Source organism: Loxodonta africana, chromosome 22 (genome assembly GCF_030014295.1).
Source record: "Loxodonta africana isolate mLoxAfr1 chromosome 22, mLoxAfr1.hap2, whole genome shotgun sequence".
Taxonomy (NCBI): Eukaryota; Metazoa; Chordata; class Mammalia; order Proboscidea; family Elephantidae; genus Loxodonta; species Loxodonta africana.
Genome location: NC_087363.1, coordinates 10,175,777 through 10,192,255, shown reverse-complemented (window position 1 = coordinate 10,192,255; position 16,479 = coordinate 10,175,777). Strand labels below are relative to the sequence as shown.

Below are 16,479 nucleotides of genomic sequence, written 5' to 3'. Positions count from 1 at the left end.
TAAATCCTTCTTCCCACAAGAGAATGTTGGCTGCCTGTGATGTTTATGGGACTAAAGGAGCAGCTGGCAATATCGGATTCAAGGCAAGTGGGTTGTCTTGGCCATCCTATTTAGCAGATGGCCAGGGCTTGATAGATTGAAGATTATTAGGATCTAAGTGAAGGGCCAAATGGCGTGGTGACCAGAAGTTGAGGGCAAGCACATACGTGAACGCGGGACCGTGCAGCTGGATGGGGCCTCCCACCTTCATTTGATTTTGCTTCCAGCAGGATTAAATGCAAGCCCTCCTGCAGAGCCTGGATTACAGACTTGTCTCTAGAGATGATTAATAAATAACTTGGCCACTAATTTGATAATTGGTTGAATCTGTACAGTGGGCTCTAATTTGAAAAGAAAACTCTGTGACATTTAGGTTCCATCACCATTTATATGAATTTGGTCTTTAGTCCAAACCCTAGTGTCATGGTTTTCTGTGTTGTCAATTTCTCCATCTTGGTTATATTTAAAGGCAACTTGTAAAGCTTTCATCTACCAGGTGCTCCTTGGAAACTCTATAGGGCAGTTCTACTCTGTCCTGTAGGGTCACTATGAGTCGGAATTGACTCGATGGCACTGGGTTTGGTTTTTCTGGGGGGCAAAGCAGTTCATTCAGAGGCCTCTCCTGCATCTGTATGCCATCCTTTTGAAAATGACTAATGCCACAAAAGCTGCACTGAAATGGAAGTGCCAGGAGCTAAGTTATGCAATGAGAGCGCAGACTCCCCAGGGAATAGGCTCTCCATTTCTTCTAGTCCATTTTAAGTTCATTTGTGCAATTGCTCCCTTCTTGGTGTTACTATGTAACTCCTTTGATCTTAAAGTGGAAAGAAGCAGATTTCAAGAGCCAGGAACACTCCTTACGTGGCTTGAAAAGGAGCGGCATTTTACAAGATTGAGTGAATGTCAAATAAAACATAAATTTGGGTCTTTTGAAATGTGAACTGAAATAGATATTACGTTTAAATAAATATTAAATAGCTATTATAGTTTAGCTTAACTAGTAAAATAAAATAGCTGTTATAACCAAAACCCAAACCCATTGCCGTCAAGTCGATTCCGGAACCCACAAGCGTATGTGTGAAAATAGCTATTATAGTTTAGCTTAACTAGTAAAAAATGTCTGAGTTGAGCATTATGCTCTTTTAAAATCTGTCTATCTGGGATCAAACTAACAACAGCAACACAAAATAGGAAGCTTAGGGAGGATTGAGTTTATGTTAATGGGGGAGGAACAACACAGAAGAAGGGTGAAAATGGTTGTGTAACTCAAAGAATATAGTCAATGTCTCTGAATTGTACCTGGAGAAATTGTTGAATTGGTATATGTCTTGCTGTATATATTCTCAGCAACAACAAAATAAATAAAATTTAAAAAATAAAATCATATGGAGCAGTTTTACTCTGACACACGTAGGGTCTCCATGAGTAGGAATTGACTCAATGGCAACTGATAACTGGTACACCCTCTACCATGAGTGGGGAGTCCCTGGGTGGTGCAAACAGTTAAGCACTTGACTACTAGTCAAAAGGTTGGTGGTTCAACCGGAGGCGCCTTGGAAGACAACCCTGGCAGTCTGCTTCCTAAAGGTCACAGCCTCGAAAACCCTATGGAGCAGTTCTACCCTGTACGCATGGATCACCATGAGATAGAGTTGACTCGACAAGGACTAACAACAGTAACTATGGATGGAGACCAGAATGCAAACATGAGTTGCTAAAACCACCTTCCGCGCTGGTGGCATATTTAAAATATACCCAAATTGATTGGTTTATGTCCATGATTTTTTTTTTAGGTAGTAAATTTACCTCTGATGAAATAATGAATAGGAGGGATTACTTCAATTAGGAGTGCCCCTTACTAAGACAGGAAAACTGGTGGCACAGTGGTTTAAGTGCTACAGGTGCACAGTTTGAATCCATCAGGCACTGCTTGGACACTCTATGGGACAGTTCTACTCTGCCCTATAGGGACACAAGGAGTTGGAATAGATTCTACAGTGATGCGTTTGGGTTTTTTTTGTTTGTTTGTTTAACTGAAACAACCCCATTTATTAGCATTCCTTTTAAAAGATTCCCCAAACTGAGTTTTGGAACCAAGACATAGACTGGAGGATGAGCTCAAAGTTATTAATGCGTTTACTTTGATAATAATCAAAATAATCTTCGTTTTGCCCTCCCTTTCTCCTGTCATAGTACTGAAACCAAAATCGTTACTCTGAACAGATTAAAAAAGCAAATAGTTTTATTGAAGAAGAGTACAACTCGAGCTGGGCCTCACTAAGTGAAAGTACGAAGTGCTCCACATGGGCCAAACAAAGAAGGGTTTTCATACACATTTTCTAGCAAAACAAAGAGTTCTTTTTTCATATCTGATCAGCTGCATACTTCTTGAGAACAGTCTATACAAACTTTTTTTTTTTTTTCAGAGAACAATTTAACATACTCTTGTTGGAAAGTTTTTGCTTAATATTTTCTGAGAACTATTGTTAGTCACACACACACACACAACACAACATAATAAACCCTGGTAGCGTAGTGGTTAAGTGTTACAGCTGCTAACCAAGAGGTCAGCAGTTCGAATCCACCAGGCGCTCCTTGGAAACTCAATGGGGCAGTTCTACTCTGTCCTATATAGGGTCGCTATGAGTCGGAATCCACTCGATGGCAATGGGTTTATTATGTTAGTCAGCTAACCCTCCCCCTCTTTGCTTACCAGAAAGGAATGTGAATTAACACTTTGTTGTGAGTGCAGCCCAAAAGACTCTAGTTTTGGATTCTGCTAGCACGTTCTCCCCCCTCCCTTTTGATCAAGCCACACCAAGGGGGCACCAATCACCCACAAAAGAGTAACCCTTCTTCCGCAGGGATTTTCACCTCTTTTTGTGGACGACTCCATTATTTACCTTGTTTCAGGGTCAAGTTTAATTTCTTCACCTTGCCATGCTGTTAGGCCTTATCTTCAGGGTGAGTAGTTTTCTTACTGGGGTTATGATAGCAAATAAGGCCACATTGGAGGAACAATTTCAGAATGAACTCAGACAACAAGGGTCAACTTGAAACATTCAAGGGAACCAAAGGTGGCTCTAGGAACCAGGGGCTTAGTCATCACTGAAGGTTTTCAAAGATTCAGTTTCCTTAAAACACATAATCCTGTGCATACCAAGAGAAATTTTAGTCTGGTGGCAGGCATTAGACAGGCATTTTCATATACCATTTAATTAAAAAAAACCTTACGGTGCAGTTCTCCTCTGTCCTGTAGGGTTGCTGTGAGTCAGTTTCAACTCAACAACAATTAATTAACCTTAGATTTGTCCACAGGTTTTTTGTTGTTGTTGATGATGGTGATTTTTTACCCAATTTCTGGTAACTGTATTAAGACAGCATTTTTCTTATTTTTGATCTCACTAATAAGAGTCAGAATTGACTCAACGGCAATGGGTTTAGTTTTTTTTTTTTTTTTAATGTCCACATTATTTATTTAGTTTTTCCTTAAAAAGGTTTTTACTGGTTAGGAGGGGTCATTTGAAAACCTTCCCTGGAGCAGTGTGGGTCTCAGAAGCTCATTATCAAGAAAGAAGTGGTTAATCTCAATTCATTTACATACGTTTAATTTAGCCCAGGTGTTTTAAGAGATAACTAAGTTCTTTTCCTTCTAATTTTTATTATTTTCTTGGTAAGCAGTTTAGCCCCCTTTTCAGTAATTAAAATTGCTCTTTCTTTAAATAAAACACATTTTACACAGTATCTAGCTTAAGTTACTTAAAAGGTTTTGCTTTTAAGATTTTGCGTTCAAGGTTGGCATAAACAAAGAAATCTTTGTCAGAATGAATTCATTTTCATTAATTCCTGAGAATATTAGGGCTATTTAATTTATATAAGTGCTTGTTTATCATTAAACTGATCAGATAAAGTTCTTTGAAGGGATATTATGATCTATCTTAATAATACCATCCAGAGGTAGGAAATTGTTATATTTTTATAGCCTGTTTTTAGCATACTTTATAGGATCCTTATTTTTTTTTTCAGAGAAGCAATTTAAAATAATTTGTTCTTTTTAAAGCCTTGCTGTACCAATCAAAATAATAATTCATACTTTTGAAGTAGATGAATTTGTATTAAAGTTTCTCAATTTAGCTACTGAAACCCCAATTCATAAGACAAGTGCAATAAACAATTTTTTTTGAGAGGGGACCATAAAAAAAATAAAGACTTAGAAGATTGCTTCACCAGTCACAGCTTCCTGAGACAAGACAGAAACTCAGACACAAAATGAGACTAGAGACAAGCCCTCAGAGCAAAATGAAACAGGAAAACCACATAAACTCGCCAGTCTATGAGGCCAACTCAAAATCCAGGCTTATACAATACCATACAAGACAGGCAACCCATTTTCTTAAAATGTATACAGCAATTCTTTGGTAAGATTGACTAAAACAGCTACTAGATAAACTCATTAATTTACCAGAGTGTCAGATGGAGGAATTTTATTCAGACCCCTTGACTAAAACTGGGCATTAAATAAAAGTTTCCCAGAGGGAAAAAAAAAAGACAACACAAATGGAAACTCATTTTCTCTAAGTGATCACTGAAATTTTTTAAATTACTTCAAGTATATTTAACATATATTGTATTTGAACATGAACCCTAAACCAGCATCTCCGTGGGGGTGGGGGTAAATCCGTTTATCAAGGATGTTAAGAATAGTTGAAACTTTGGTCTCCCAGAGTCAAATAAAATTCCTGGCAGGGAGTCTGACACAGGGTTTGGTCAGTGTTTTGTTTCACAGTGTGCCTCCATTGCATGAGAGTTGTCTTGTAGCTAGTGGGCACCTTAATGCTCTGGCCCATCTCATGTCCCTTTCATGAGTGTCTTTCCTTTCGCAAGTGTCTTTCTGTCAGTGGTGAGCACCTTAGAGGCTTTTAAGATGCTCAAACCCATGCCCATGTTTTCTGCAGCTTTAAAACTCTAGGATTCCTTTGTAATAACCATACAAAACCTGGTGTCATTCTTTCTAAACCTAATTCATCCTGCCAGCTAGAGACCTAGACTCTTATTTTAAACCTTAAATGTACTAGTTTCTCCAATTGGAAAGCACCCAAAAGTGGCCACTGATTTAACAAGGTGTCAATAGGGAGCTCAAACAAAAATCCAAATACAGGCAAGACCTAGGCCCATATTTCTTGGCCATGTAGAAAGCCCCAGTTCTACTAGGAAAATCAGCTGCTTTCTTAGATTCAGCATTGAACACTACTGGGGAGAATTTAAAGGGTATTTTAGACAAAGGCTTATTGGCCATCCTTTTTAGAAAAAGCAGTTCAGACAGAGTATTGTCAGAAGAATAAGAGGATGGAGAAAGATAAAAAGAAGTAGGAGCTGGCAATAGTGTAGAGGGGCCAGGAGCCATGTTTTGGCATTTTAATTTCTTATTTTGTTTGGTCAATTTGGAAACAGTGTCCTTCAGGGAAGCTATTTTACCAACTTGATGTCTTTTAGAAGCTTCAAGGTACCAGTCAAAATAGGGATCGCACTGAGATTGTTTATTTTGGGAGCTTCTATTTTCTAATTTACTGTGCAGAAAAAATAGAAGGTCAAACGACCCTCAGAGTCCCCCAGATTGGCCACTGAATTTCCAAACTGTCTCTGGTAAGGTTATGCTAACCAGACAAGAACCCACACATCATGGGACTAAAATGCTTGTTCACATCCTGAGCAGGGACGTCGCAGAGGGCGGCTCTGAGTTGTTCCTAGATGTGGCATTACCTGTATTTCCAGCAGATAGGCAAAATGTGCACACACAAAACAAATTCAACAATAGAAGTCGAAGAGCTACCACACAAGAGAGTGGAGCTCAGATTCAAGAAGTTATGTACCTTAAGATGACTCCTGAGAATTCGTGTAAGTGGAGAGCCCAAACAGCTTGGCTGGTACTGGAGCCCGAGTCCTCAATATCTGGGGGGTTGAGAAAGACAGTGCACTTTCTGTACCCTGCTTCTGACACCAGAAATGTTGTAGTTCTCAAACCAAAATTCTTACTCTGTACAGATTAAAAAAGCAAAGAATTTTATTGAGGGATAGTACAGCTCAAGCTGGGCCAGACTAAGTGAAAGTACAAAGTGCTCCACAGGGGCTAAGCAAAGAGTGGTTTTTATGCACATTTTATAGCCGAATAAAGCAGTTCTTTCTTCATATCTGATCAACCACATACTTCCTGAGAATGGTCCATACAAACTTTTTTTTTTCTAAGAATGATTCTAACATACTGTTCCTGGAACATTTTTGTTTAACATTTTCTGAAAACTATTATGTTAGTCAGCTAAATGCCCCTCACCCCCTGCTTTGCTTATCAGAAAGTAGTATGTTAACTCCATGTTGTGAGCCCATCCTAAATGCCTCTAGTTTTGGATTCTGCTAGCACACCCCTCATCTACCTTCTCAACCTCAGCCATATAAACCAGCAAAGGAAGTAGAAGACTTTCTGTTTCTGAGTTGCATAGAATCCAGGGTCAAACTCTTGAGCTCGAACTAGGCCAGACCTGAGTAATCGGGCACAGAGCTGCTATAGTTAGAAGTGACCAGAACTTGAACCTACACTAAGATGCCTGGTTATTTTCTTCTTGCATGGGCTACAAATGTTGTCTTTGGTTTACAGTTATGGAGGATTAGAACACTTCCCCTGAACATTTACCTCATTACATAAAATTAAATGGATTAAAGGGCTTCCCTGACTATAAAATAGCTCTCTGCAAAATTGAGATTAAAGATCACGATATCTGAAAAGTTGCCATATTAGAAGACGGATAACAGAATTTTGAATGAGAACATGTGTTGGTTAGGTAGACAGCAAACGCCATATCTTTTAATGTGAGATCTCACTGAACAACCTTTAAGATAAATTATAAGCAGAGTATTTTGGTTAATAAAATCAATGATATCAAAACCTGTTCTCCATCCTCCACCCCACACATACGCATAAATACTATAACCTTTGCTATGGGCAAATGGGAGCCCTGGTGGCGTAGTGATTAAGTGCTATAGCTGCTAACCAAAAGCCTGGCTGCTAACCAAAAAACCAGCAGTTCGAATCCACCAGCCGTTCCTTGGAAACCCTGTGGGGCAGCCCTCCTGCATCCCGTGGGCTCTCTATGAGTTGGAATCAACTCGACCGCAACGGGCTTGGTTTTTGGGTTTGATGTGAAAATGATCCCAAAATTCAGTTTGAACAGTAACATAATAAACAATATTTTAGGATTCTGTGGGTGGCTGGTTGGTTTTTACGGTCTGGGCCTGCTCAGATGGTCTCTTTAGTCTGCAGGTGGTTCAACTGAGGCTAGGTAGTCTAGAGTAGACTCACTCACCTGTCAGTCTAGCTGTTGGCAGGACATTGGGTCTAGAATGATGTTATCTGGGATAGCTTATTTTAGCTCCATGGGGTCTCTCATCCCCTCTGGTTGACTCAGCTGGGCTTCTTCACTTGTGGATTCGGATTCCAAAGAGTAGCAAGAGGGTAACCATGTGTCCAAATGCTTTGTGAGCCTCTTTGCATCATGTTCACTTATGTCTCATTGGCCAAAGCAAGTCACGTGGCCAAGCATAATTTTAAAGGGTACAGGAAATGATATAAGCTTTTTGATAGGATGAGCTGAGCAGCAAAGTCAAATTGCAGATGAGAGGGATAGGAGGAATTTGTGTCCATTTTGTCATTTCCCACAGATATTAAAGTAACTACAGGGAGTTAAACTGGCATAAACATCTCCACCACACTGAATCAAGGAGGAGGAAGACCATCTTTTTTGCCTACAACTTCAATTTGATATGGAGTCTTTCTCTGGACTCTTATTTTATTCTATCACTTTTGAGTTTTGGACACATTTGCTGGAAGGCTTTCTTATGTTGCATTCTTGAATTGTGATTCCATTTTTGAAGCGTTGGCTTTCATTTTGATCAGTTATTTATTATGGTGCAAATGTTTTTTTTTTTTTTTAATACAGTTTAGATTTGGTATATTCTGTGGATGTCTGCCCTTCAAGAGTGTTTCATTTTTCAACCAGTGTGGTAGACTCTGGCTTGAGCTTCTGTTTAGGCACTTTGGACTCACGCTCATGTGAACTCCCAGAATTACACCTTTGTGATCTGACACACTGAGTTTCTATTCACTGATCCTTTTTTATTTTTATATTTGTAATGTTGACGGTGTCATACCAAATTCCACATCATTTTATTAGTCTGTAAACACAACACAGTGTATAATGACACCTGTCTTCTGAATTTAGTTGGAACTCAGGTCTCCAGACGTTAAGTTGTAATTATGATTAACACATAGAGCATCTAACCTCAACTTTGGCATTATTGATATTTTGAGCCAGATAATCTGTTGTTGTGGGGGCACATCTTGACCATTATAGGAATTTTGCAGCTTCCCTGACCTCTACCCAGTTGATGCCAATAGCACCTCCCCTCAAACCTCCCTCAGCTGTGACAGCCAAAAATGTCATCAGATGTGGTCAGGTGTCCCCTGCAGGGGAGTGGCGAAGCTGCCCCTAGTTGATAACTACTAGTCTAACTTGGAGGCAGAGAAGAGAAGGAAAATATGAGAGTTATGGGTCACTGTCACAAAGAGGAAACCAGGAGCAGCAACCCAACAGGAAGAATTTGTAAGGGAGGAAAGGGTGTGGAAAATTTTAATCACCTTAAAATTCACCCTAGGGATGGCCCTAGATTCCTTTGAATTAACTTGGAAACAGCAAATGGGACCTTGCTACACATCGAAAGGTTTATTAGTATCTCAATTTCATTATGTTAGAAGTAGATTAGAAGTAAGTACAATGCCGGAAAAAAAAACAGGAGCTATGCTGACCACAGATAATGGACTTTGAAAAAATCTTTATTTCGGAAAAAATCAAGATACACAAAAGTAGAGAAAATCATATCATGAACCATCATATACCCGTCATCCAAAATAAGAAATTATTGATTCATGGCCAGTCTTGAGGCATCTACACCCCACTCACTCCTGGATTAGTTTGCAGTAAATTACAGGTGTTGTTTCATTTCATTTGTAAATATTTCATTATATGTCTACAAGAAAGTACTTAAAAACTGAAATTACAATGTAATGGTGCATTTTTAATCTTCTAGAAGGGAGAAGAATGAGAATTTCTGCTGAGTTGTGTCAGTTAAGGGAAAGGCTGGGTGGGATCAAGATAAAAAAGGTTTGGTATTTGTGGCACTAAAACCCCAGAAGGAAATGAAGGGATAGGAGACACTGCATCTTTGAGCTCTTTATAGTTGGTGGTAACACACAGGGAACTACGGTCCTTAGGAAGGGGAATTGGCCAGCAGGGAGCAGATCTATTTTCTAGAAAGAGGGGAAAATCAGAATCACACGAAGGGATTGGAATACTTGGTCAGTGATGGATTGCTCTCTGATGACTTTCAATGACTTTAGCTGATCAGGGCCTCCTTTTAATAAAACAAAGCAGAAGAAAGTCTTGAGGTTGCTTTTTACGATTTTTGCTAGGACAATGATATTTCTACTGTTATAATGTATTCTGAGAAGTTTCTTTCTTTTGATTTAGACTTCCTCACTTGATTTTATTATGTCATAAATCTCCCACATTTGGTGAGCGCCATAGTGTATGTGAGACCTGAGCAGCTTGCTAGATAACATCTATTTCCCCCCCTTCTCTTTAGAAGATTAAACCGAGGCTGTTATGTCTGATGCCAGAATAGATTTAACCAATCATGTTTCCTTTACACGTAGGTCAGTCCAAGGGACAATGCTGCACTGGATCCTATTATCCACGGGTTGAAGGGCGTCGTACATCATGGTAAGTTAAGCCACCTACGCTTCCTTTTCCTGGTATGCTAACGGTGAGGATCCCCACATAAAGGAATGGGGTTATCCTGAAGAGAACAGAGAGTGACACCCATTGGTCATCCACTGATATTTAAGGGCATTAGAGCCATTATTTGACAGGTAAAGAGCAGGCCCATTTTAACCTGCAAATAGATCTGGGTTAGCAGTAAGCAGTTAGTTCTTTTTCAGGTACCACTTTGAATGTGTTATAAACCAGAACACCCTACATTGTACCATTCATTTGTGTAGTAGATGCTTGGAAGCTGCTGTTTGTCTCATACCCCCTCCCCTCCAAAATATTTTCAAGTTTCTTTTCATTTATAAGTTTTTTGATTTGCCTCTCGGATTTAGGGAGTGGCTCTAAAAAAATGTAAGTAGCTGCGACAATTCATTAAGCTTCACAGCACGTGAACAAGCATTATCAACGACTAGGATGGAAAAGGCTGGGCCGTGTTTCTGTGCGGCAGGCTTCTTATCCTCAGGCATAAAACTGGGAGAGAAAGTAAGATAAATGGGTTCTGTCTTTTCCAACTGGTTTTTATTGGAGAAATTCCTTTGCAACTTTATTATCGACAATGCATCATTACCTGTGACATCAGGATCCTCTAATTTCAACAGTACCGTTGCCGCAGCAAGCTGTGGAGTCTGGGTGTAATGTACTGATTTGCAAAGTTTTAATAGTCTAATTAGCATTCCAACGACATTGACAGAAGAGCACTAGGAACATCATAAATCTCCCCTTCATCTCCACAGCTGAGATAAAATGTCTTCACACCCTTTTTTGGAGGATTGTCTTTAGACATTAGCCAACTCCCTAGAGCTCAACGAACATCTTTCCCCTTCTCTCCCAAGGAAGCGAAAACCAGTTGTCAGTGTCTGATAGAAGCAAATAGGGTTTGGGATGAGTTGTTCTGCTCTCAAGGCAGTTTGATAGTGCAGCAGGTAACACTAATAACCCAGTGAACGTAGGCACATAGGGTGACTAATAACACCCCAGGTTTTAATTTCAGGGAGCTTCGTTGCATCTTCCCAGTTTTCAATTTCTATGTGTTTCCATGAAGTAAACCCCTCACACGGAGCTAGAAAGTAGATTGTGTTTAACAAAAGTGGGTGTTATTCTAAACATTCCCCTAGGGAACAGAACATGGTTGCCGGAAATTATTTTGACTGCGCATTTGTTTTTTATGTTGGTGGTGGTGGTGGTTTGGAGGGGTGGAGGGAGATTTGTATTTGTGCTCTGGGCAGCCTCAAAAATGCAAGAAAAGCGAGGGTTATGGGTAACGCATCATGTTCACTGTGATTCTCTCCCATAAAATCCCCTCGAGCACCCAGTTGATTAAACTCTTGGTTGAAATTCCAACCCATAGCGTAGGTTATGACTTTTGGGTTTTGAAATGTAGCGAATGATGGATATATCTTACTTAACCCCAACTCTCTGACTCTTGTACCAAATGCTTTGCCTTTTTGAAAACAAACACACCATGAAGAATTCTAGACTCTTCCAAACAGATACCTATGTTGTAACAAGAGGGGAGGGGCTCTACTAGCCATAGCATTTAAGTCGATATGTGTATTTTTGTTCCGTGATGATAGTTGAAGGAGCTTTCATATGGTAAGATAAGCAGTAGCCTTTCCTTATCCCCGAGATCCCCAATTCTCAGGAAACTCGCTGCCTGGCCATCCTTCAGTCCGTGAGCTATGTGATGGCATAATTGTGTTATCCTTCCTCATCAGCCAGAGTTCCCCTCTGTCTTAGGCTGGATTCTCTAGAGAAGCAAAACCAGTGAAGCATATAAATACAGAGAGAGAGAAATTTATGTCAAGGAAATGGCTTACACAGTTGTAGGGGCTGATAAGTCCCAAGTCTGTGGGTCAGGCTAGAGGCTTCTCCTGACTCACGTAGCTGCAGGAGCTGGCAAACCCAAAATCAGCAGATCAAACAGCAGGCCTCTGGCTCACAGGCCGCAGGGGCTAATGAATCTCAAGATAAGCAGGTAGGCTGCTAGCTCAAGTCCCAAGAACCAGAGGTCAGATGAACAGGAGCTAGCTTCAGGATCCAGAGTGAGCAAAAGCCCGTGAGCCTTGTCAAAAAGTCCACCTGTATTGGGTGCAGGTCACACCCCTAAGGAAACTCCTTTCAACTGGCTGCTTACAGCAAATCTCATCATGAAAGTTGATTGCATTATATCAGATCTTACTATGGAGGTGATTATATCATGACATAGGTGCCAAACTACATTGTAACTGCCATACCACTGGGAATCATGGCCTAGCCAAGTTGACACCCAACCTTAATCATCACAGCTTCTAAGAGCCTCTTACATAGGGAGACTTTACCTAGCATTGGGAGGGTTACAGAGATGCACAAGATGTGGTTTCAACCCTTCTGTCTAGCTGGAAAGTCAGAGGCAACCCACAAAAAATAATTATTTTAAAAGAAGTTCACTTGCTTATTCAGTAAAAATACGTTGTGTGTCTACTCAGTGTGATCACAGGCATAGGCCAGCCCTTGTAGACCTGGCAGAGAGATGAAGTAACCTCTGGGCTATTCCTCAGGCTGCCCAGTGAGTATTACCCCTCTCAGCCTTTGCACTTGCTATTTACTGTATGAAAGTCCTTCCCTCAGCTCTTGGCCAGGGTTTCTGTCTCTCATGCTTTCAGGTCTCAATTCAGGTTTTGTCTCCACAGGTTTGGAAAAGAAAGGATTAGGGCTGTGTCTTGAAAACATGGTGTTTGTGCTCAGTTCTTGGGCTGTTGCTGTTTTCTGTTTTGATAACCCTCAGCACTTCTGTCATTTTTCCAAAAGAGAATAGATGTTTGAAATAGCCACAAAAAAAACTTTGGTTGAAACTAGAAGCATTTTTAGTTGAAGGACTTGTGAGGGATTTGAATGACCTGTTAATTTAATGGCACATAAATAATTGTGCCCTTCACAGGGTCTCCAGCTTGAGAATGATGATAGAGATGTGTAAAGGGAAAAATCAATAAAGATTCCTGTTGAAGTTCAGAACTGGCTTTTATTTCTACAGCTCTGGGAGTCATATCTTAAAATGTTAATTTCTCATTAAGTGAGTGGGTTTGTTTTTTTTTTTTTTAAATAGGGAGGATCTTACATGTTTCTTCAGCTGAAACACCAATGAGTCATCTGATCATAGCAGCCAAGCACTCTTGGCAGTTGGTCATTTAGAACCCTCTGAGAGGCAGATGCCAAGGTGGAATTATCAGTGAAAGAGTATTTCTGGAGTGAGCTACTGTCCATAAAGAATGAAGGGGAGAAGGAGCAGGAGTAGGCACAGAAGATGTTTGTGCTGTGATGCAGGTCTGACACTTGTAAAAGGAGACAAGGAAGATAGAAGGATTGACTCCAGGCAGCTCTGAGAAGATCTTGGCCTGGGCAATGGAGAATCACAGAGCAAAGATTGCCCACGAGAAGAGTTCTGTGTTGGGCCGGAATGGCCCAGTTCTAGTACCCACCATGCTCAGTCATTGACTGGAGCAACCCAGGGAGAGTGTGGCCTCCACAGATTATGTTGGTGGAATCCAAAGGCACAGCAGCTGGAGGCTGACAGCTGGTCACCCTCCTCATAGCAGGTTGGCTCTGAAAGGAAGACCTTCGGGTATACCCCCGAGGCTGACTGAGAGGTTCATGTCGTCCTTCTAAAGCCTTTCTAATCACTTTTTAAAAAAAGATTGTATTTTTGGTGGAAGTATACACAGCAAAATCAGGTTCCTGTTCAACAGTTTCTACACGTGATGTTCTGTGACATTGGTTACATTCTTCAGTTTGTGTCAAAATTCTCATTATTTCAAGTTGTTCCATTCCCATTAACTTAGCCTTGCTGCCCCCTAAACTTCTCAACTATGCTTTAGAGTAACTGTTGTCCATTTGGTCTCATATTGATAATTTTTTAAAAGAGCACAGTCTTCAAGGGTGAAGTTCTTTACCTTTTGAGCGAACCTGCTATTGAGTTGAATGAAAGGTGATTTCAAGATTTGAAGTATTTCAGAGCAATAGGCTCAGGGATTCTTCCAGTCTTAATGGGTTGAGTAAGTCTAGATTCTTTGAGAATTTGAACTTTTGTTCCACGTTTTTTCCGCTTTCTATCAGGATCCATGTATTGTGACCCTGATTGGAATGTTCAGTAATGGTAGCCGGGCACCATCTAGTTCTCCTGGTCTCAAGGTAGAGGAGGCTGTGACTGAACTGTCTCACTTTTGAGATGGCCAAAAGTTCTTAGGAATACTGCGTGTCTGTCATGTCAGTACTTATTGAGTGTCTGATCTAAGTACACCACAGCGCTGAGTCTAGAGAAGAGAACCAAGTAGACATGGCCCTTGAATTCCCATATTCTTGGGAGAGACAAGTTCAACATGTAATTAACAGGTAGCAAATTAACTCAGACCTGGGGGTTTAGAGAAGGCTTCTTAGAGAAAGTGACCATTGAAACCTAAAGTGTAAATAAAGGTTGTCCAGGCAGAGAAGGAAGAGTAGGGACTAGCATTGATGAAGACAACCAGTGGTAAGCGAGCACGTGGTTTGTCTGAGGATCTACACATGGCAACACTGCCTCTCTGATGCTGGAGAGAAACATGCTAGAAACCTCTTGGTGACAAAAAGTGCTATTTTTTGTACATTCATTCTTCTGTTTAGTGATTCTGAGCAACTGAGAGTTATGAAGAAATACAAGTAGAATGGAAAGAGGTGATTTCCCATTGGTTCTTGTCTATCCATTGAACACCAAAATGTATTTAAGTATTCGATGTATGCTACCACCAGCATCCACTGGAGAGGAAGGATTTAGGCAATACCATGAAGGAGGTTCAAGTCCACTGCATTGACTCAGGGTGCTAAGGACTTTCTGAGTACAAGGCCAGCACTCAAAGGTAGCCATGCCTGATACAAATATTAGTCTTCTTACTCGAATAATGTATTTTACAAATAAACCTAGATGTGAGTTGATACAGAAATATTGATGTTGTTAGCTGCCATTGAATCAGCCCCAACTCATGGCAACCCCAGAAACGATGGAATGAAATTCTGGCCATTCCCGTACCATCCCCATAATAGGTTGCAGATCAGACCATTGTGATCCATGGAGTTTTCATTGGCTGGTTTTCAGAACTAAATTACCAGGCTTTTCTTCCTAGTCTCTCTCAGTCTGGAAGCTCCACTGAACCCTGTTCAGCATCATAGCAACATGCAAGCCTCCACTGACAGATGGGTGGGGGCCGCACATGGGGTATGTTGGCTGTGAATTGAGCCCAGGTCTCCTGCATGGAAGATGAGAATTCTGTTGTTGAACTGCCACTGTCCCCTGTAGACATATAGCCTTCCCTTAAAAGTAGCTTTATCTGATTGGCCAGTGGTAGTACGTTATGTACTCTGTCAATTAAAAAGCGTATTTTTTTTTTCTTTCAAGTTTTTGGATTACCTTCTTTCTGTTCCTTTTCATAGTACCTTCCCAAAGAAGATCCAGGGGGCTATTTGTTTGCACATTCTAGAATATTGTCAAAAAGTCACCAAAACACTAAACCACCTCCTCATGCCGATCATCTGAAAATGACCTTTTGCACATTTTTGAAAGGAAACTCGCTGGTAGTGATGGTTGTGTTGTTGTGGGCTGTCTGTTTGCCCCTCTCTTCCTCCCCCTCCCCACTGTCACTCTCCTCTCTGACTGAGCATGCCACCTTAGTGAGCAGGAAGGCTGCTTTCTCCTTCAGAGGAGATGTGATGGGAGGTTACAGATGGCTTCAGACACGATGAAATCTTCCACTGGCCCAAGCAAGAAGGCTGCTGGCCCTGCCCTCCCTCCTCAGGCTCTGTGGAGAAAGCTATCAGGGAAAGTGCAAATAAATTATCACCTGAGAGAACCCTTTTATTAGTGTCACAAAAGGAGCCTCTTGTGAGCTTTTCTCATCAAAACTCAGCATGTGGAAATTGGGGCTATGACAAGATCAAAACTTCCTTGTGGAATGGCTTCCCCGAGTGACTGATTTACTTACATGGCTCACTTTTGGGGTGTTTTTCACCCTTTTTATCCCTGTCCTGGGACACTCATCATCTATTTACCAAACCTAGGACAAAGTCCTAGAATAGCTAGACTCAATCCCAGCCTCTAGCAGAGAGGAAAAGAATAAAATACATTTGCAACAATGTATGAAGTGACTTCCCTGCCGAGGGTTTCCTCATAGTGGTAAATGCTGGGGGCCTTCACATCTGTCCATTTTCCCATGTCCTCTCTGCTGAGATGGAGGTTTCTAGAATGAAGAATGGAGTCCCTAGGTGGTGCAAATTGTTAAGGCACTCAACTGCTAACCAGAAGATTGGAGGTTCAAGTCCACCCAAAGGTGCCTTGAATGAAAGACCTGATCGTATACTTCCAAAAAATCAGCCATTGAAAATCCTGTGGAGCAGTTCTACCATGACGTACGGGAGGTCGCCATGAGTCAGAAACAAATCTACGGTAACTGGTAGAATAAAGAACTCAGAAGAGCCTCTAGACCAGGTATACAGTGTCATGTGGGCTACAGATGTACTGTTTAACAAGAAACCTGTGCCAGGGTGGGTTGCTTCTGGCACTCTG

General features: G+C 40.9%; 1 protein-coding gene across 3 annotated transcripts in view; it reads left to right on the top strand.

Moving 5' to 3' along the window:
- Nucleotides 1-16,479, top strand: part of PTPRG (protein tyrosine phosphatase receptor type G) — an 822,569-nt gene that overhangs the window by 627,892 nt on the left and 178,198 nt on the right. For all 3 annotated transcript variants that reach the window (XM_064274291.1, XM_064274292.1, XM_064274290.1), the window contains exon 6: nt 9,800-9,866. In XM_064274291.1, coding sequence (XP_064130361.1) covers nt 9,800-9,866 — 67 coding nt within the window. The remainder of the gene's footprint in view (nt 1-9,799; nt 9,867-16,479) is intronic.